At 55.2% G+C, this 21,158-nt stretch overlaps 2 protein-coding genes across 6 annotated transcripts in view; one reads left to right on the forward strand and one right to left on the reverse strand.

Annotated features, from left to right (window-relative positions):
- The window catches only part of DPP3 (dipeptidyl peptidase 3), a 68,273-nt gene extending 59,191 nt beyond the window's left edge, over positions 1-9,082 (forward strand). Inside the window, exon 18 of the mRNA XM_078596582.1 lies at positions 8,317-9,082. Coding sequence (XP_078452708.1) covers positions 8,317-8,468 — 152 coding nt within the window. The 3' untranslated portion in view covers positions 8,469-9,082. The remainder of the gene's footprint in view (positions 1-8,316) is intronic.
- Positions 9,083-9,389: 307 nt separating this feature from the next.
- The window catches only part of LOC144720101 (E3 ubiquitin-protein ligase pellino homolog 2-like), a 69,720-nt gene continuing 57,951 nt past the window's right edge, over positions 9,390-21,158 (reverse strand). For all 5 annotated transcript variants that reach the window (XM_078596584.1, XM_078596586.1, XM_078596585.1 and 2 more), the window contains 3 exons: positions 16,165-16,362; positions 14,700-14,888; positions 9,390-10,907 (listed from right to left, as the gene is read on the reverse strand). In XM_078596584.1, the coding sequence (XP_078452710.1) occupies positions 10,290-10,907; positions 14,700-14,888; positions 16,165-16,362 (1,005 nt within the window). In that variant the 3' untranslated portion in view covers positions 9,390-10,289. The remainder of the gene's footprint in view (positions 10,908-14,699; positions 14,889-16,164; positions 16,363-21,158) is intronic.

Genomic DNA, 21,158 nt, shown 5'->3' on the forward strand with positions numbered 1-21,158 from the left:
TGATTCACGGTCTCCGTCACGGACGAGTCTCGCTTGTCGAGTGCGAGCCTCCCGTCACGTGCGTGCGTTATGTTAATTGAGCGTAATCTTTAACGCGATTTTTAAAAATGCGTTTTCTCGTTCGTTCGAGAACAATTTGTGCAGGCAAAATCTAACGCTCTCGCATTCATTAATCCAACTGCAAAGATGAAAAAAAAAGCTTTTTTCTTCGAAATTTTCACGCCATGAACGTCGGCAACTACAGAAGCTTAATTGCCGGGAGCCCCTTTCATCGTCGAGTTGTCGCGTTCGCAGCACGGGAAAAAATGATGGCGCGTAGGGTGACCTGCTTTTATCCAGTGTCTTAATGGCAGATTCATATCAAAGGCTGAGGGAGGGGAGTGGTGGAGAAACGGCGCCCACCGGACTGCCGTCGCAAGAAGGCACACGGGTGCTCGCGTTGCGCTATCGCCTCGTGGCAATGATGTCATTGCCACATCTCCGCCGATTTGTGTTTCTTTATTCTGAAGATCGGTGGGTCGGTAGTCGGGTTGAGATTGACGACTGCTACATGGGGAGTAAAACTTTGCAGCGGTTCGTCGGGGAGAATCCATTCCCACGCTCACGTCGAGGTACGTTGATCGTACACTAACTACGTGCAGATGTTGCTGTTGGGCGAATGGGGCAAAACAAAACTGCAAACGCGACAGAACGACAATGAGAAACAGTACCGACAAGATTGCGAAAACGAGACAAAAAAGAACTCTTGTGAAGGTGAACGGGTTTGTGCTGGTTAGTATGGACACGTGCAAAGCCGTTGCCTGATTTTCAATGGGTCCACAACATCAAAACGATGTCAACACTGCTGGTGGCTGATAATGATGGTGGTGTGCAGACACAGGACATTGGCAAACCGAATTAAGGAGCCGACAAGGCAGTCCTTTGATCGAGCCGTCGCTCCGTCTGTCAGAAGTGGGTCGTGCGCACGTTTGCCCCTTGATTGCGCAAAGACGTGCGCCTGCCTCGGGGGTGGCTGGCACCCGCTCGGAGCCTGGCTTATAATCCAGGCAGCTGCCCTGTGATCGAACCGAGAGCCCTTTTTGGAGCGAGTCGATGGTCGCAGACCAATCGCCAATGACTGCAAAAGAAAACCCTTCGCTTTACATTTTGTGTTGCACTTAATTTAGCTAGACCTCCGAGAATGAAAACCTATTGATTTGACAGTCATCGGATGAACATTAATCTGTAGCAGGGCCGGTGGGAATTGCTGCACCCCCCCCACCCCCCCCCCCCTTCATTGTGTGAACTAGAGTTCACGTGTAACGAGCTTGGACGTAGCTCTGTGAAGTCCGCTTCTGTGAGCCGTTCTCCAACACGATGGGTGGCACTGCCAGTGCCTATTTGACACGACACCGATGGGACGATGGCTGTAAAAATTGGTGGAGAAGACGACGTTTGTTTCATCAGGGGAACAATGCCGGGTGTGGCCACTGCTCGGAGTGAAGCGCGGGCATCGGGGAAACAGAATGCCGGGCTTGCCAGTGCAGGCTGCACTGTACAAACTAATCCTCGCTGCGCATTTCGACCGAAACGAATCGCTCGTGCGAGTCTGCCTCCTGAACTCTGGGCCCAGCGGATGTCCCGGGAGGGGGGGAGGGGGCACAGCCCAGTAAACGAGCAGCTGCAGATGTTGCCTGGTTGACGAGGATGGTGGATGCGGTGTCACCTGGCGGCCCCATGTGTTCCGTTCGCTGGGGAATTGGTGATTTGTGCCTTGCCCGTGGTCTGTTGTTCTAGTGAGGTGGTGGGTAGAGGCCACGAATGAAATTTGGAACGATCGGTTTTTGGACCAGTCACAACGGCTGGAACAAACCGAAAAAAAACCAGTAAATCGATAGAACTGGGGTACCACGTGGGTTGGTTCCGTCAAACCTCCCTCCCTCCCCACCCCCGCGCTGACCCCCCTCCTCCTCCGCCCCCCCCCCCCCCTCTGCCGCTTGCGCTCAGCGTGACGCGTTTGGTGCCTCCGTTATGGCTGCAGCGCCCGCCGTGTAATTGTAACGGACGGCGCCTCCGCCGCCGTAAACCTCCGGGGCCCCCTCGCCGTGGATGATGGAGGTCCGCACGTGGGACGGCATGGCAAATAATGCCGCGTCGTAAACGCACCGCGCGCATCTTAATCTTCCCCCGGCCTTCCGTCAAAGAGGGCTCTCGGTCTTCGTTACGGCCGATGGTGCTCGTGCTTCGTGACGTCCTGTCGCTCGCTTGCCGGCGCCCAATGTTGGATTTCTGGGTGGGGGGGGGGGATGGCGAGCGGGGGCAGTGGCCTGGCGGGGGGCCGGTTAGGGGGGCTGCACAGGTCCAGCAAGCTGGGATTGGTGGGGGGGGGGGGGCGAGCAAGGAGAAATGGCGCGGCACCCTTCACACTCCTTCACACTCCTTCACACTCCTTCACACTCCTTCACACTCCTTCACACTGCTCGGCAGCGTGGGACCAGGATCCTGCTGTGCGGCTCGCTCGTCACACGCCGTGACCGCAGAACGCTGGGGGTTTCCGTGGGGGGGGCTGTGTTGGCTGAGGGATCGTACCCCCCCCCCCCCCCTGGGCTTCCCCCCCCCCCCCCCCCGGGCTTCCCCCAACAACCGCGGGCCCAGCGCTACCTGCGAGCCACCTCCCTCCTCGCGGACCTGCGGCGACTCCGACCCCCGTGCGGTGTCCCAGGCAATGGTTGAAATGTTCCCATTCCGTACGAGGAACCGTCCCTTTGTGCCGGGATGTTCGCCTCGCTTTTGCACAACAAGACGTCTCTCCGTTTGTACAGATTTTTATGCGCCCCGTTTACCCCGAAATTTCTGCGAACATAGCATTTGCGACATTGTCGATTGGGTAGGTTTTTGTTGAGAGCAGGCAGATTACGTGAATGAAGATAATCGTTAAGTGCGTTATGCGGCCAACATCAAAAGTGGTTTTGGGAAGTGTTCAACTGAAGCTCGCATGGGTTATCTTGCAACTGAATATTTACGTGGCTAATCAAGTGCTTCCACCACACCGCTCGAGAGCATCAAAAGTAATTTGATGCTTGCCGACGATAGGATGCATCCATCATTGAGCAGAGCGATCTCTTTCAATTCATGAATCGGTGAATCATCCATCACTTGGACTGTGGCCACAGGATGCGAGCACGCGGCAATGTGCCGTTTTGGCGGCGTCTCCGTCCCGTTGGCCTGAATTGCCATTTTCTGGATGCCGGGCGCAGCGCCGGGCTTTGCGTCTGATTAAGTGGCTTTGTCCTCGGCACCGATTGTACGGCAGCGGCGATTTGAGAGAAGTTACAATCGAGGAAATTACCCAGACCCCACTGCTCCTCTGCGTCGTCCATGTTGTTACGAACATCATCACGAGCTCGGTGACGGTGACATCGCTGGCGTTGGCAGCGGCGATTTAATAATTTTTCTGAGACGGATCGCTACGTCCCCCCCCCCTCCCCACCCCCGTCCACTTCCTCACGCATAGCTAGACCGGCGGCTGGCGCGCCGTCGCGTTCTGGATTTGACCCCCGGCTTTGGACGACCGAGGGATTCTCTACCCCCCCCCCCCCCACATGCCCGCCGCCGCCTCTCGCGCTCACAAATGGCCTAATTTCCACGCCACGGCAATTACCGCGCGCGTGGCCCTCGCAGCTGCCACGAGCGAGCGGCGCGAATCCCAGCGGCCGCCAGCTGACGGCAGGACAAAGCGCCGAAGCCACCCCCCCCCCCGCCGGTTAGTGACACGTGCCCCCGGCTGTTCCCTCCACGTGAGCCCTCCAACTCGCCAGCTCAGCGGGGGAAGGAGGGGGGGTCATCAATTTTTTAAATTCTGGGAGGGGGTGAGGAGGGGGTGGGGGGGGGGGTGCGAGTCTGTAGCTGCTGCGAGGCCGTCGCGGGATTACGACGGCGAGCGCTCCCAAACCCCGCGAGCGCTCGTCGGTCTTAATCCTCCTCCCCGGGGCGGGGGCGCGAGGAGGCTCGTGGGGCGATGGCACGAAGGCGGTGAAGAAGGGCTCGGGGCTCGGATTAAACGTTGTTCTAACGACGGTGAGCACACGCTCTGCCGTGGCGGCGCGAGGGGTGGCACCCGGCGGGGCCACGCGGCACGGCAGGGCCGCGTTGGTTTACGTAGCGGAGTCATTCGTGCACGTTGCATCTCACGGCGGCTTCACAATGTGTGCAACATTTTTCGACCGGAGCCGCGGGAAGCCAAATGCAAAGCCGGAAGGTAGCCAGGCACAACCTGCACTACGAACAATTTCCCAAGCTTCTGTGGTCTTTCAAGAGATGGGGGGGATGGGAGGGGGAGGGGCGATACCTGCTCTGTATAATCACAAGCAATTTAACTTGCAGGCGATTTTCGAATGGGCCCCACTGCCATCTGGTGTGGTTTTTTATGCCGGTTGATGCATCAGTACTGATATTCAGGGCGGCCCCGAGATTTGACCCTTGAACCTCCACCGCAAGCACGGAACGGGCTACCGCGAGGCCCCGTCCCACCCCCACGAGCCCTCTGAGTGCGCTCACCTCTTCCTGCGCTCGCTGTGGGGTTCGCTGTGGGGTGTTGCACGTCGACACTTGAGTTTGTTTCAGGGGGGGGGGGTAAAAAAAACCTTTTCGGGGGGGGGTGCATTGGGCTGGGTTCGTTCGTGCTTCAGCGTACAGCAGCCAACGAGGCGATTTTGAATGAGAATCGTACGGAGGTCTGGCGGTCGAGCGGAGATGAGTGCTGAGGGGCGGGTGGTCGACCTGCAGATGTTGAGCGGCGATGCCCAAGTGCGGATGTAAGCGCGGTGATGCATAGACGGGGGTGTAAATGGTGACGTGAAAGGGGAAGATAGTCATGTGAGTGGTGTTGTGTGTTTTATTACCTGACGGTGGTCCTAGGCCCTCCCTCTCTCTCGGCGAGGGAGGTCACGTGACTGCTCCGTGTACACCGTCTCTGTTGCTGTGGCGAGCCGCCGGCGCTGCGACCGTGGGTGGAACAGAGGAGGAGCCCTCCGCGATTACCCGTGGCCCGTTTTGTCCAGCGGAGTGCTTTCGCTAACCTCATTTAGGAGGCGGACGTGGCAGCTGAGAGCTCGCCAACAGGCGCGCAGAGTGCAATCGGCTCCGGCCTGCTTGTGTGGGCTTTTAATTTAATGAAGCCGCCCAGTTTTTCGGCGACCGCGAGCGTTTCGGCGCGGTTTGACGCTGCCGCCTGCAACGGTGAACTGTGCACGCGCACACGGACGCCTCCATGCCTTGATGCGTCTCGAGTCTCGAGGTTTGCCGAGCAAGCGACGATGGGACCACGGTCATGGACTTAGGGTATCGTTGTTCACAGGTGAAGCACCATTAAAAAAAAGAGGAATTTCCTCTGCAACAAGTAAATTATTGGGTATTTTTAACCTATTGTTAATTGAGCACAATAGCTTGCCCCATCCTCTCATACTTCCTCAATTTGATGAACTTGGCTTGACATTTTATTTACCCAACAGTACATTGTGTAGTGGTGGGAAATTTTACCCCCTTTTTGAAGTTTCCATCTAAACTTTAAAAGAGAGCTTTATTTTTGTTATTTTGTGAACTGGTTTGTAAAGAAAGAACTCCCCTTCATCTGAGCAGTGACAAGCGCGCGCTGTTGATCTCTCCCCGGTTGAGTAGTGACTCACTCGGGAGCTGCTGCATTCATGTTTGCAGTTTTGACGCCACCGGATCACAGCGAACGACAGCCCGCGGCGCCACTCCGCCCCCCCCCATCCCCCCCAGCCACCAAGCGCGGGTGTGGACGGTGGTCCGCACAGACTTGCTGTGCTGCCATCTCTCGCCAACCTCGCGGGCCAAACCGAATTTCTAGAGCGCTTCGCGGGAATCTACGCGACACCCACCACCACCACCCCTCGCCTCCAGCGCAGCGCCGAAGCCCCAGAGCGCTCGCTGTGGCGGGGCACGGAGCGCCACGATGGCCGCCACGTTGCGTGCCAGCAACCACCGCCGCAACTCTCGCTGGACGTTGGGGAGGTGGGATTTAGGTGGGGGGCGGGGGGGGGGGGCGAAGCAGTCTCTGGGGCGCTCGGGTTTGATTACACCAAGTCGCCAGCGCATCCGCTTGCTTCCGCCTCCCCGCCTTGGCCTGGCTGAGTCTGGGGGAGGGGAGCGGGGAGCAGAGCGAGTGGTGGGGGGGGGGGGTGAGGCGGAGACCGTGGCGATCATCCCCCACGCCCCCCTCCCTCCGTGGGGATGTTTTGAAACCGTGGAGGCGACGCAGGGAAACGGGCCGCTGCCGCCGTCTCGGGGTGGATCGCGGGTGGCTGGGTTGATGGCCCGGCCGACGGCTCGTTGTTGACGGGCCGCGTCTGTGCGAGGTTCGCCGTTGTGCTCTGTCAAGCGGGGGGGCCGACGGTGTAAGTGGGGTGGGCGGGGTGGGCCTCCGCGGGGTCGGGCAGGGTCGGCCGTTGCTGCCGAGCGATGGGGGAATAAGCCCTTCTCGGATGAGAGCAGGAAATTGAATTTGGATGCTTCCCCCCCCCCCTCCGTTGATCCCCTGTGATCCCTCGCTACAATGCGATGTCCCTTGCTTGAACGCGTTGGTGCGTCGGTTAATTGATGTTGGCCACCGGCCAGAGCGGGCAAGCGGACGGGCGATGCGTATCATGGGTGGATGAAGTGCTGCCCCGTTACCGCCGGTCACCTGCGTGCGCATGTCCCGTCGTCTTTTTTTTGCGGCGTTCGTGAGGCTGAGCGTTGTCTGCGTGAAATGACGGTGTTCCGTGACGACGTTGGGAATATCCAGAACGCCGAGCGGAATTTGCCGTGGCATTGACGGATGGCGTGGAAATCTGAGATTCTGTTAATTACACCGCGTTCTCACGCTTCCCCCCCGCACCACCCTTTCATCCCGGCCAGGGGTTAGGTGCGCGCCTGTCTGTGCGGTATGCTTGGACGCTCGCGTGTGGACGCGCGCGTACATGCAGACGTGGACCGGCTCGACGCCTATGGCGCCCGCCCGCCACATTTGCCCGTGTCGGCAAAGATAAATCATCGGTACCGGCTAATGAAAAATTGGTAATATGACCTCTTCCAAACTCTGGTTTCCACTATAAATTACATCATGTGTATCGGATTTTTTTCCCTGCCCCCCCCACTCCCTCTTCCAAATAAATAAATAAACAGAACAAAAAACCCTTCCCCATTGCCGGCAGCACATCTCATCTCCAGTGCTGATAACTCACATCTCCCATTTCACCCTCGCCCTCCGCTGCTGTGGCACAGGGTGGCTTCGCCGCTCAGATTCTGAGCGATGTTCTCTATGAACGGGGGGAAAGCCACTGGGGATGTGCCGTGTATCTGTAAAAGCCTGTAAACGAGCCTACGGTGTTTTTACAAATCATTGATCGTCGGGATAGGCTGCAGGCAAGTGAAGTTGCATTCTGTTGATTGACAGACGCACGAGAGCAGTTTTAATAACCGGTGTTGGAATTATTTTGTGTCACCACCGAATAAACTGAGTTGCTTGTCGAACCGTGGGTGCAATTCACCAGGCCGAGAGAACGCCGCGGCTCAAATGGCAAAGCTATAAAGTGCAGGTCGTGCGTGAAGCCTCTCCCTCCGCCCGACCCGTGTCCATGTGACCTTCGGCTTTAATTCGCTTCCAGTGATTTTTCAGACGTAACATTATGACGCTGTAAGTTCTCCTGATCGAGCAACTCCGTGGGAACATTTGCGGCTGCAATTTAACGGTTCCTCGACGTTGACAGCCGAGACCATGGGCAGCGTCTTTTTTCCCGAGCCCGTGAGGCCTTCAGGCTTAACGAGCTGCGCATCGTCTCGGTGTAGATCACGTGTCCGCACATTCAAGCAACGCGATTGTCCCGTGGGCGTTTCAGCGTTTTGCTTGGGGCTGCATCAAAGCGTCAGCAGTGGGTGTGGGGGGGGGGAGTGGTCGCGGGTGGTTTTGACCACAACCCTTTGTGTGTGTGTGTGCTATGCTTGCGATAGTTAACGGGGACTTGCCAACAGCTTTTGCCCCAACAGTTTCGAAGGCTGAGAGCTCATTGTATGTCCATATCGTGTGTTAATCCTGCTCATTGCTAGAATTGGGCAAAGTGAACTGGTCCTGGGCCTCTCCTAGGTCAACTTGGACTTGAATGAGTACCTGGTGCAGTGTCTAAACATAAGCACTGTGGAGATGAATGTGATCGAGCGTGGTGCTGGCCACAAGAAGCCCCTCGTGTTTTTCCTGGCTTTAATAGGTTGCTAACAGCTCCAGGCCCGACCATTCTTTGAGAATCTAAAGGCGAGGATCTTTGTCTGTGGCACGTGCAGACGAGGAGGTGGTCGTGACGGAGTACGAGGGCAGTGCTGCGGGCCTGGTTCACTCCTTCACGGAGCGCTTTGCCAAGGACGGGGAGCAGCTGGAGGCCGTGCTGCTGGAGCTGTCTCGCCAGGACCAGCACCACTGGAAGCAGCAGCAGTAGCGCAGCCGAGTGGCGGTGGCAGCGCAGCGACGTCCGCGAAACGTCGCGGGCACGAAGATGCAGCGAGGCTCTGCGTGCGTGAACTGCAAGGTGGTGTTGGTTGTTTGGGTTGTGGTGTTGGGTGGGTGCATAGGTGGACAGAGCTGGGCCCAGTGGCTCTGCCCACAAGTTGGTGTCCCCCAGGGTGGAGTTCTCGCAGCCCTTTCGTTTGCAAATCAATGCGAGGAGGTGCAATCCCGGCAGCCTGACTGTGAACAATGTTGTGCCCAGGCTGCTTTTGGCGCACGCTGTCCCATGCAATTTGTGGCATCGTTAATGGATGGGCACTGTCATTGCACTCCAGTGACGCCCGCATTGACATAGTAAAATTCGATTTTTAAAAAGGGCCTTTTTGTAATGTAAACTTCAGCTCAATGTGAGGGATTGCCCGAGGCACGCAGCCAAGGTACATACCTGCAAGAGATGTTTGTTTTTGGATTGCGTCTCCTCCTAACCCCCTCACCACATGATCACGACCATAACTTGATTAAGTAATAATACTGTACTTTAATGTTTCAAATTCTCCCGTGAATGCAAAGTGCTTTATGTAAAAAATAAACAACTCTGCAGGGTAACAGACCATGTCTTGGATGTTTCTTTTTGGGTTCACCTTTTCTCAATTTGCACACTCAAACGCGCTCCGATTTGGTAACAAGTGTCAAGTTGGTTTCTGCAGAGCGGTTAATAAAACATGAGCTCTGAGGAGTCAAGGGCATGGTACTTGTGAATTAAGATTGTTTCTGGGCCACGGGACTAAGAATAGACTCCTCACAACTTTCCTGTCTGGGTAATAAAGATTGAGTGGGGGGGGGATCAACATTTTCAGGGTTTCAAATGCCGCGGTTTGTTGCATATTTAATGACTCAGGCAACGGGAGAAGGCTGTCGGCAAGCAGTGATGTCTTTATTTGGTCTAGCAGAAGGAAAATGGTCTTCCTATCTGATGTTATTGATTAAAAGTTCAGATGCTATCAAAGTTAAGTAGTCGTCGGACCTTAAATCATTCTACAGTACATTACCCACCAAAGAAAGAGAGCAGCATTTGATGGGCACTTGCATGCTTGAGTTTAAACGACAGCTTATAACTGTACATCTGAGCTGAGGGCTGTTTTATCCACACGTCCCAGTACCTCCTTATTTACACAACTGGCAAAACCCTCATTGACCGCCCCTGACCCCTGCCGCCTGGGTACATGACACCCGCGGTTCCCATGCATGTGTCCAGGCTGCAGAAGACCAAAGGATGTTGTACAAAAATATCTCTCCAGCATTCTCTGATCAGACAACCAACGTGGCACCTGCGCAGTCTAAACTCAGGGATTGGGCCTCCCCCTCCTTGCTGGCAAAGCGGTTACAGGGATGGGATATCCTTACGACCCTTAGTCATCCAGTGGTGGAATTGCAATATGAAAAGGGGCATGTGCTAGTTCCAAGATGTTAAGTAGCGCTAGAAAGCATGCACCGATCACCCTTTAGTCACAAATACTGTCCATCAATGCCAAATTTAATTAAAATGAACAGGTGACTTCTCAAACTAAACTTAAAAACATTCGATTCAAAACCAATACAACACATAACTAATGCGATCACGTCGGAATAGTTAAGTCTGGGCGTGTGTGCGCGCCTCTAATCTTCGGTTTTGGTACCCATCCTTGGCTTGGTCCAGTGTATTTAAAATCCACCTCTTGCCTCTCTGCGCGAGGTCCCTTAGTCCGACTCATCCAGCAAGTTCAGCTGCCACCGCCGGCCCCGGCGACGCGCTGGGGTGGCGTCTGCAGCCGGGTCAATCGACCGGCCCCTGGAAGATGAGCCGCACGTAGCCCGGCTCCCCCGACAGCTGCGTGGCGCAGAACGGGCACGCCGTGTGGAAGGCGTGCGTGCCGTGCGGCAGCGGGATCTGCGCCCAGTAGCGCGCCGTCTTCTCGGAGCACACGTGGCCGCAGGGCGTGAGCGCGTGCGTGGGCGCGCCGGCGTCCAGGTAGAAGCCCGGCTCGCAGCCCAGCCACAGCGCCACGTAGGGCCCCACGGTGCGGCACATCGGGCACTCGCGCGCGTCGGCGTCGCCCGCCGTGCGGTGGCCCCAGTCGTGGTGGCCGTGCACGTGGCCGCAGCGCAGGTACGCCCACGGCTGCTTCTCCTCGGCGCCGGCCGCAACCACGGCGGCGCCGGCGGCGGCGGCCCCGGCGGCGGAGGACGCGGCGCGCGGGCGCAGGCTCGGGAAGGCGAGCGTGTTGAGGCCCACGGGGCACTGCGGCCGCGCCGCGTTGATCTCCTGGCGCAGCGCCTCGATGTGGCGCGACGTCGGCGTGTGGAAGAGGCCCTCGGCCGTGCGCCACAGCAGCGTGGCGCCGCACAGGTCGATGAGCGAGCCGTCCTGCAGCACGTTGCTCTCCCCCTCCACCTGCGGGGCGCACGCACGCGCCCGGTGTGAGCCGCCGCCCTGTGCCGCCGAGGGGCGAGGGCCCTCCTGGAGGCCGAGCACCATGTGCGATGGGAAGCTCGGCCATCCGGCCTCACGCGGTGTGACGATGTGCGAACGCTCTGTGTCCAAATTGTTTTGACACTTCCTGTTGGGAGTAAAAATGTCCGTGTTATCTGCCACTAAATCTCTGATGTTCATGTTCACTTAATGCCTGACCCAGGGAAATGCACACAAATGTCATCTGGGTTTGCGTTGATGTCTGCCGCTCCATCGCACATCCAGGCAAACGGCACGCTCCGCGTTTTGTGTGCAAGCGGCAGCATCGTTCCTGGTGGCTTGCGGTCACATGATCAGCTTCCTGATCACAGAAGTTGAACATCAATGTTCTCACTCGAGACTGGTGGTTGAAAATGCAGCAGACAAGCTGCTCACTTCAAGGGCTGCTCCCTGCTGTGATGACACCACTGTTCTGATGCCAGCATTGGTCTTAATCTCTAAACAAGCAGTTCTCTCTTATTTAGCAATGATGAAACCTGCTCGCAGCTGTAAACACAAGCTACTTGTCACCCAGTGTTCTGGCCCAACTATGGTAGCCGTGCTCCAGTTTAAAGACCTAAACGGTCGTCGTTGGTAGCACTGTTGAAGCAATGCAGAGTTTGATTCAAAGGGGGAGAAGGTGAGCAGGGAGGGGGAGAGAAAACACGTTCCAGCGTAAGTGGGTAATTACAAATGTGTACGCGATTACAGATTTGCTAATGCAATTACATAGCAATGGGCAACCCTGCTTGCTGCAGAAAATGTCAATTCTTATGCAAGCCACATCTAGCGTCTCCCGTACACACTCGCGCAAATTAAATCGTTCCAGCATCACAGGGAGAAACCAATTATTTTCATAAAAAAGCAAGTTATTCTCCGTCTGATATTGATGCCTCGCCTGGCTCAGCAAGGCTTTGAATGTCAATAGGCAGGGGGTCCCCTGTCCCCTCCCCCTGGTTAGCGCTGCCATCACTACCGGACCGAGCCGCTAAGCCCCAGCCCAACCGCCGCGAGAGCCACGGAAAAACCGTGCAGCACCCCACCTGGAACACGAGAGCACGCCGAAGCTTCCTTGCCGTTCTATTGAAGGCGAAATCGCGCTGCCAAGTCTCCCTGGCAGTCCATGCTCCCCCCCTCCCCCCCCAACAAAACGTCAAAATGGTCACAGACGCGCCCCACCACCTTTGTTACCCGCCACGTAAAAGCGGCCCCCACTGTCCGGCACGGCCTGCGCCTGCCGGTCGCTCCGTGTGCCTTCCTGCGTCCGTTCGCAGCGACACAAAGCGCAGTTTTTTCCACGCACTTGAAAAAGCAGCAAGCAGTTTGTGCGTGTGCGAGTTTTTTTTTATGGCTGCTGAAAAGGCCAGCACTGAGAACTGCCACGGGCCAGCAAGCTGCCACTTTCTGCGAGAGAATAAGTCATAATCTGGCAACATTGGCTGCCTTCAACAGCGCTGTAAACTCTTAATTTCGTTACCTCGGTGGCCGGCAATTTACACGGCTGGCTGGGTGCGCGCCGCTGCCTGTAAGTGGGGGCACCGCTTGGGCTGCGCCGACCGCCATCTGCCTCTCCATCGCATCCTGTCGGCTCTCCTGAGCAGGACCGACAGCCCGCCCGCCCCTTTTGCCTCTTTCATTTGACTCTACCCCACCACAAGCACCCTTTATTCATGCCTGTAAAATTATTAAAAGAGGCACGCGCATGAACCAGCACTAATCAGCTCCGGCCGATGGATCTGCGGTTTGTTAGCGATGCCAATGGCGGCTTGAGAGAATCCAGTGCCGAGCACCCCCACGCCCACGCCACCCCCACCGCCCCCCACACAACTTCAGCCGGGCACACAGAGCCTCAATCAAAAGCTCTTCACAACACTAAAGATAAAGTAATGGAAGGTGTACATCGGTAATTCTCCGCCTTATAAAACTTACAGCGGCCGTTAAAAATGTCAAGTGGCCCGGCCACTTTGGAGCAATATTCATCAATCATTCTCGACCCTGCCACTACGGCCATTATCCCCAGGCCGATTGATCCTGCAGTCAGCAGCACCGGCTGTAAAACTAAAAAGGGAAGAATAATCCTCGGGCAGCAGCGACGACCACGGCACCCCCCCCCCCCCTCATGCGTGCGTGTGTAGAGCGAGCGGTGTTTTTTGAGCGAGGCCTCCGCTTCACAAAAGTGGTACTATTTATCAAGGGCAGGCAGAGAAGGGGGGGGGCAGCAACCGAGTTCTGTAACTAGCCAGCACATTTAAAATTGCTTTGGCCGGCACTACCGCTGCACTTGGGCTGTTTATAGTGTGCGGCAAATCGATACTTGACTTGTGTTCAATAGGCACTGTAATGAAAAAGTGTCAGAATGTAACGGCTGCGTTGCGCTGGGCGGGCAGGTAAGGAGACTGGGTGTTCAGGGAGGTCAGGCGGGCGCGACGTTTGTGTGCGTGTGTGTGTGTGGGGGGACGAGAAGCGTCAAGGACTCGGGGCTCGCGGTAGACTGTGGCGTGAGTAACGGAGCGTTGCCGTTCGTCTTGTGGGTTACAGCCGAGAATATTACAAAATGCACAGTTGTAAAATAAACCTACTTTTTATAAGTGCAATAACTTAATTCACGAGACAATGGTCTCTTCTTTAGCTACGTTTGACATTCACCTGTCGCGCGCACGCTCACACGCACACCCGAGCGCCACCCCCTGCTCTTTTCCCTGACATCGAAGTTAATTTTCCCTCTCGCCCTGGGTCAATCTGATTCTCTCTCCAGTGCCTTGAACTTTACTGCTAATGAGCATCACGCAGATGGTGACCTTATCATTGGAAAATTCCCACTCCCTTTGCGAATAAAAATTTACACCAAAAAAATGACATTGGAATGAATTCAACTCCAATTGTGCTGGATGGAAATCGGGAGCGAGTGTCAAACCGCTCGTCGTACGACTTGGGGCCGTTCCATGCGAGGATCAACACAGGAACCGCCTCCTTGTACACCGCGTGCTGGCAACGTGCTTCTTACTCTCGGAATTAACAACAATTGCTGCGATTGCTTCCCCACTGCACGTACCCACGCACGCACGCAGGCACGTGCAGCCGTCGCGCTCGTTACACACAAAGTGCACGCCACACGTGAACCACGATACCCTCGCTGTGCTCGTCAAGGAGCATAAACCATCAACCACGCAAACTCCGGTCACCCTCGCAGCAGCAGCAGCTTTTGGCTGGCCATCGAACAAAGACGGTCAACGCATCGCGCGCTTTCAGACGCTCTTCTGTGGCCGTCTGGAACGCTCTTCCGATATTAGGAAACCACCAGAGCTGTGCACTTTTAAAGAATCTAGATTGAAAACTCATTTCTTTTCAACTGCCTGTTGTTGTGTTTACTTCGTCGTCCCCTTCCCTGCACCTCCGACTCGCGCTGTTGGCTAAGTACGGTGCGCGAAAGCAGAACAAAGACAAAGATCCCCTGTGTAGCCTTAACAGACCCTTGGGGCAAGCGCTGTTAGCGAGTAGCACCGATTAAGGCCGGCACGGCACACGAGGGGGTGGGTCGCCAGCCCCCTTTGTCTCCCCAGTAGCGATGTTTACACACCGCACCATTTGAGGCCGAGTAGACCTAGGGGATGCCCGGGACCAGTTCAGATATTCGTCACCGGTGTTGGCCGTGAGCAGGAATCGAACTCGGGTCGCCAGGTTCGTAGGTTCGTGGGTTAGCAGGCATACACGCGCGCTTGCCGGCGCTCCACTCACCAGCTTGCCGCGCTGCTGAGCGGAGCGCGTCTCGCGCAGCGTGTACACGTTGCCGCACACGGAGATCTCGCGCCACACGCCGGGGCGCGACTCGTCGGTGAAGCCGCCGCGAGGGTGCATCACCAGGATGCCGTTGGTGGTCAGGCCGTCCATGTGGCCGTCCGGGTTCTTCCACTTGGCCGCCTTCTCCTGCACAACAAATAGGCGCGGGCGTACAACAACAACAACCGCCATTCGCCACTAAGTGGCGGTGACGTCACCACGACGCTTGTGCGGGCGTACACACACGCACACACATGTACACACACGTACACACGCACACACGTGCACGCGCAGTCACAAACGAGGTGTGCAGTGATTTTTCCTCCTCACCGTTGGCTCAATCGTCGTAATGTGATTTTAGAAACGGTTACGATTTGTTGACGAGAGTGAACGCAGTTTCTACGGCGGATTTGTTAACCTTCTGTTGCTCTCCGTAGCGCCGACTCCAATCCCTCTACAAGATTGGTGTGAGTCTAGAATCCATGAAAACTGTCGGTGCTGTGATGAGAGACACTGCTTAAACAAACCAACATACCTTTCACACGCCTTTACACGTGGACATGCATTGTGTGTACGTTGGGAGCTCAACAGAATTACAAGGATAAACTGCCACGTAGGCTGTAATCATGCCAAGTCATCAATTGTACGCAAATCATGTTCTCATTCATAAACTCTTCGGTTCATAAATTAAAACGCGTTGGCTTACAGACTACATAATTGGACAGCGGCTTGATTTGCATGTGTGGGGCTGGCATAAAGGTTCATTTATGTAACATTCCTGAGTGTGGCTGGTGGGAGGGGGGGGGTAGTGGAGGGGGGGGTGATGGGGGACTGGGAAGAGGGCCTCTATTGTTGGCAGTATCTCTTGTCCGGACGCAGCAGCAGCAGTGAGCCCAGCACTGTATCAGCCCACGCAGATTAGCATCAAGAATGCGTGCCGAGTCTCAGCGCGTGCCACGTGCACATCTGGATAACAAAACTCGCAGTGTTTGACTTGAATTATTTAAAAGTAACGCTCTCATTTCTTTAAACGTTTTAATTTTTTTTAAGAACTGGCGCAAATCACCCAAATTGACTCGCGTAACCCTGTATATGCACAAGAGGGGAAAAACCTGAAAGGCTTTCGATCCAATGTTACACAATTATGATGTTTGCTTAACGACGTAATCCTTTCGCGATCAAGATCCATCGCCAGGCGTACGTCGTGCAGCGTAATTCGCGACGTCGAGCGGCCAAATCTGCATCGTAGGCATCTTTGCACCGACGCCCGTCGGTGGGGTTGCCACAGCATCGTCTATTTTTAGAAAAGCGTTTTTATTTCTCGGGCGAAGAGCGAGCGGGCGAGTGGCAGCCCCCGACGACGTCCCAACCGCAAGGTGGCGGGCGGGTTGTGAAGGCCGAGAAGGCCGGAGCGGTAACGCACGCCCAGGAAGATGTTCTTGGAGGTGTCGAAGCCCGCGGCGAAGATGCGCGCCGTGTAGGGCGCCGTGCGCTGGCACTTGATGCGGCAGGCAAAGCGCGAGATGGTGCTCTGCGTGATCTGCGTCTCGTCGCTGCTCTGGCTGCCCGGCACCGTGTCCATCACCACAAAATCAATCGGGCTCTCGGTCGAGCGGCCAATCTGCACCACGGGCACGCGCGGACGGAGCACGCGCGCAGGTTAGGACGCGCCCCGCACGACACGCGCGCGTGTGGTGGCGTACGCCGACAGCGAGCGCGGAAATGTCGCACGTCGGAAGCTAAGCAGGTTTGAGCCGGATAGTGCTCGGATGGGCGACCGCCGTGCACCAAACAGGTGCTGTAGGCTGCCGCACTGTGGCTGGTAAATCATGGGACAGTGCAGCAAAATCTATTTGTGTACTGTTCATTCTTCCACACATCCACGCTCCCCGCCTTCACCAACCCTCGCCGACCAGCGGGGTGAAGCATGGCCAAATAGCTGCCACGAGCCACACGATGCGGGGAGGCCATCATCCTCTCTGCACGCGTCTCCCGAGCCACTCGCTCTCCCGTGGGCCTCAATCGTACAGCTGTGAAAAAAAACGCGTAGCGCACGGCGGGCGCGCGGTGCACTGTGCGCAAGGACTGCTGTGGTGGTTGTGGAGACTCAGGTGGCACTGCACATTCTCACGCAGCGCCCACGCCTGTGAAGGAGGAAGTAACACCTCAATTCCTGTTAGCGGACGCACACGCACGCACACGCACGCACACGCACGCACACGCACGCACACGCACGCACACGCACACACACGCACACGCACGCACACGCGCATCCTCACCGCGTTCCGTGGCCGCATTTACACGAACCCTAAACAGAGAATTGGACAAATATCCCAACGCAGGACACTTCTGCCAGTGGCTCTGTGGGGCATTTTTGTTTTCTGGGGCAAGCGACGTCAGCACCAGGTTTACCCTGTAAAACTATATATTTCGAGAGAAATATAAACATTCGTACGAGTAAATGTGATACGACGTTCGCCAAAGTCATTGCAAAAATGCAATGTGTTTTGTGCGGTTTTGAAGCGACTAATTGAACATGATGTTGAGCCACTTGAAACCAAACTGGACTGCAAAAGTTGCAGGATGACCCGAGCGTGATGCTGCGGCCGTGCAGCGCTCAAGGGCCCTGCGGCTCCAGCAGACTCGGTGAGCTCAACGCGGGGAAACGGCTACGCGCGTCCGGCCTTTGACGCAGTAAACAATGGCTCTGCATGTGCGTGCGTGCGCGTGTGTGCGTGCGCGTGAATGTGTGGGAAGATGAGTGCGTGTGTGTGCGTGTGTTTAAGGAACGGTGGTGCGATGGTTGAGTGCGCTGTCAACCCATTTCGACAAGTTAAATTCCCAAACGTGAATATTATCACTGGAATCAAAGAATGGGAACCTGTGCTGGACCCACCCTAGCAGCTTGACTGCACCTTGAAGTGTAATAATATATCAAATGTATAATTGCGCATTCCATCCTAGGATCCCAATGCACAATGCATGGAAAGCAGTGAAACAAAAACACAACCAGTAGGGCAACCGACCAAACAAAAGAGGCAAGGCCATCTTAAAGAGATGGGTTTTCAAAGCAGACTTAAACATATCTACTGACTGATCGCCTGATTTCAAGTGGCAAGGAGTTCCATAGCTTGGGTGCCACGCTAACAAAAGCCCGATCACCAAAAGAGTGCAAACCTATAGACCTGGGAGGTCTGAGCAGTTGGACATCAGAACATCTTAAGGACCTTGATGGAATATATAAATGCAAGTAATATGAGGTGAGCCCCTATAAAAGCCTTAGAGGTTAATAGCAGTATCTTAAAATATACTTGGATTTTGACCGGTAGCCAATGAAGTGATAAGAGGACCTGTGTGATGTGCTCACGTCGGTGCTGAACGAGGTGTGAGCACTCGGGCAGCTGCATTCTGAACAAGCTGGAGTCTGCCCAGTACTTTGCTTGGAATCTCAACCAGTGAGGCCTTGCAGTGATCGAGTCGGGACAACACAAAAGCATGGACCGGTCTCTCCAAGTCAGCAGGTGACAGGAAGTGATGCATTCTGCCATTATTTCTTCAGTGGAAAAAGGACATTTCAACCACCTTAGATATATGTGCCTCAAAAGATAACGAGCGGTCAAACTGAACACCGAGTAAACATCAGAACTGTGGCGTGGTGCTCGTCGCCCACTCGTTACTCGCGAACAGCAACTACCCCAACGGCCTGGATGGATAAACGAGGGAGCTTTGTGTATGTGCGAGTGAAACCAAGACGAGCCATGACATCACCAGGGCACACAAAACCCACATTGTCCGATTTTGCGCGGCACGCCGCGGATGTTGCCGCTGGTGGAAATTTTGACGTCAAGCGAGAGGGTTATTCGCCTAATCCATTAGCTTGTGAAGCCCACGCTCGTATACATACACACACGCGAGCAGTGTAGGGATGACGCTATTAACTATTTACATGATTGATTACGCCGCGTAAAGGCCGCGTGTTCATCAGGCGCGTGCCACGACGCCCGCTCGCAGACAGCAGCACTGCCGGGGGGGGGCCCTCCGTGGCATGGCTTCAGTGCTGTTGCTGCTGCTGCTGCTGCCGTTTGATCTCGGGCGGGAAACCAGTGGCTGCACCGCGGGAGCTACGGCGGCGTTGTCGTCACCGCAACCAAAGCCAGGCGCAAGCGCGGCGCAGCCAGCCAGGTCGCTCATGGGATCTAAAGGGTGACAGCCCCCCCCCACCCCAATTAGCCTAAGAGGCCAAAACTCAAACACGCGAATGGCACAGAGCGAAAGATTTGGCGCGCGCGGCAACAATAGGGAGAAGCTGACGGAGTGCGCACGCACGCACCTACGCGGCGCACACTCCAAAGAGAAGTACCAAATGACCGCTTTGATAGAAGATTAAAACAATAAGTAAATAAATATACACGCGTGTCAAGAGCTCAACTCGAAAGCCATGAGAGGTATGACACCACTGTCTCCGCTCCACTCCCCCCCACGACCAACAAAATAAAACTACAGCTATCAGCGTTCAACGAGAACTTAACTGCAGACGATTAATTTTTACGTTACTTTTAAACGCCTTGTTTTCGAAAGCGGAGAAATAGAATGCACGTACAGTAGACCTGCAACGATTCGGCCCCTTGCGAGTTAATTCTCACGATCCGCTGTCGTGATTCCATTCCAGACGCTATTATTTGCTAACATTTAGTGCACCCCTAACACAACTATTGTAAATAATAAAACCTCACGTGAGCGATTCGATGCATTTAACACGGGTGCAAGAATCTATTTTAATCGACGACCCGGTTTCGTCGTTACGCCGCTAAAGTGAACCGCGCACTCCGGCACCTCCCCACACCCCACGCGCGCACGCAACGATAAAATGACGGGCTCCTGCCGCCGCGTCCACCGACACTGACAAGCGCCGCTGTCAGAGAGGCACGACCAAAAAAATGCCGCCTCTGGAGAAGATCCCTCCACCGCCGCCATTGCGGCGTGACGGATACTCATCCAGACAGAACCAGTCCCACTCGGCCACAACCGCACGCTCGCTCTACAATATCATCCTTCGCTAAAGCAGCTGACAGGTGCCCAGTGTCCAAGGTATCTTAACAAATGTCTGCAACATGCCCACCCCCTCCCCTTCCTCCCTCATGAGGATGCCCTTAAAATTAGTGCCGTTCTAACACGTGCCGCCATCCTGCCGAAGAAGAAACACGGCGCCGGAGAATTCCTTCTCACTCTGCCACCGGTGTTTCCGCGCATTCAAATTGTCTGCGCACGTCGTAGGGTGATCATTTCTGAAAAGTTCAAATCAAGCTGCGGTGATTTCCCCTACCGGGCAAATCAAGCCAAGCTCCCAAAAAAATGGAGTGAACACAACGTAGCGAGCTTTACCTGCACGCAAACTGCATGCCAGCAACGTTTCGGGTTTTTTCTTACAACGTATTCTCCACTTATATTTCCACACAAAAAATACAGTCTAAAAGGGCCGTGTTTTTTTGATAATGAATTCTGTAAAACGCTGCCTCCATATATTTCAGAGTCGCTGTGGCAGAGGCAAACGGAAGCGAGATGTGCGCTGGGGCGGCCTGGGGTGCGTCACCGGCGTCGTCTGCGCGTCGGGTGGCAAATGCAGACATGAAGAGGAGCGCGTGGTGGACGCGGGCACGGCAAGCCATCGGTTAGGGAAACCGGAACGCATAATTTTTTAAGTTTGTGCGGAAACAGCCCTATTCGACTCCTCTAAATGTAAATGCGTTTTTATTTTTTACAAACGTGAATCCGCCGGCTGTAAAAATGGCACTTTAATAGCAAAGGCGCTGTGGCGGGTCGAGCGAAGGGAGAGTGAAAAGGGCACGAGTGGGGGGACGTGGGGGCCCTGACAGCACCTCGCGCCGCCCTCCACGAGGTCTGACGCACGAATCGCAGCGGCGAAGTCTCGGCACACGGTGCTCCGGCCAGTGAAAAATTGCACTATTTTACAGGAAGCCTGCACACCACGTACGCGCGCGTGCGTACATGCGTGCGTACGTACGCCCGATACGTAATTGTGGGCGTGTGAAGCACGCACCAAGGGTGCGGAATAATGCGTGCAACAGCACCGACCTGTTTCTGAAATTGAGAGACCGGCACAAAATGAGAGGGTGCAACAATGCTATACAAGTAATGAAAAGCAAAGGAGTAAATAAAATCTATGAAATAGCAAAGATTATGTCTGCGGGTGGAGAGGAGGAGGAGGACAAGGAAAAATTGCGGCTGCATTGTTCCAGCAGTTTACTGTTATTTATGGCAATAACAAAGAATAAAATAACAGCCCACTTTTGTGGAACAGACAATAAGGGTGCTTTGTAACTGCCAAAACGCCGCTATCTCGTTAAAAAACACTTCAAAGCAGAAAAAGCACAATTACATTTTCTGAACACTGGCGGC

The sequence above is a fragment of the Lampetra planeri genome, chromosome 7 (assembly GCF_965212315.1).
Source record: "Lampetra planeri chromosome 7, kcLamPlan1.2.h2, whole genome shotgun sequence".
Lineage (NCBI taxonomy): Eukaryota > Metazoa > Chordata > Hyperoartia > Petromyzontiformes > Petromyzontidae > Lampetra > Lampetra planeri.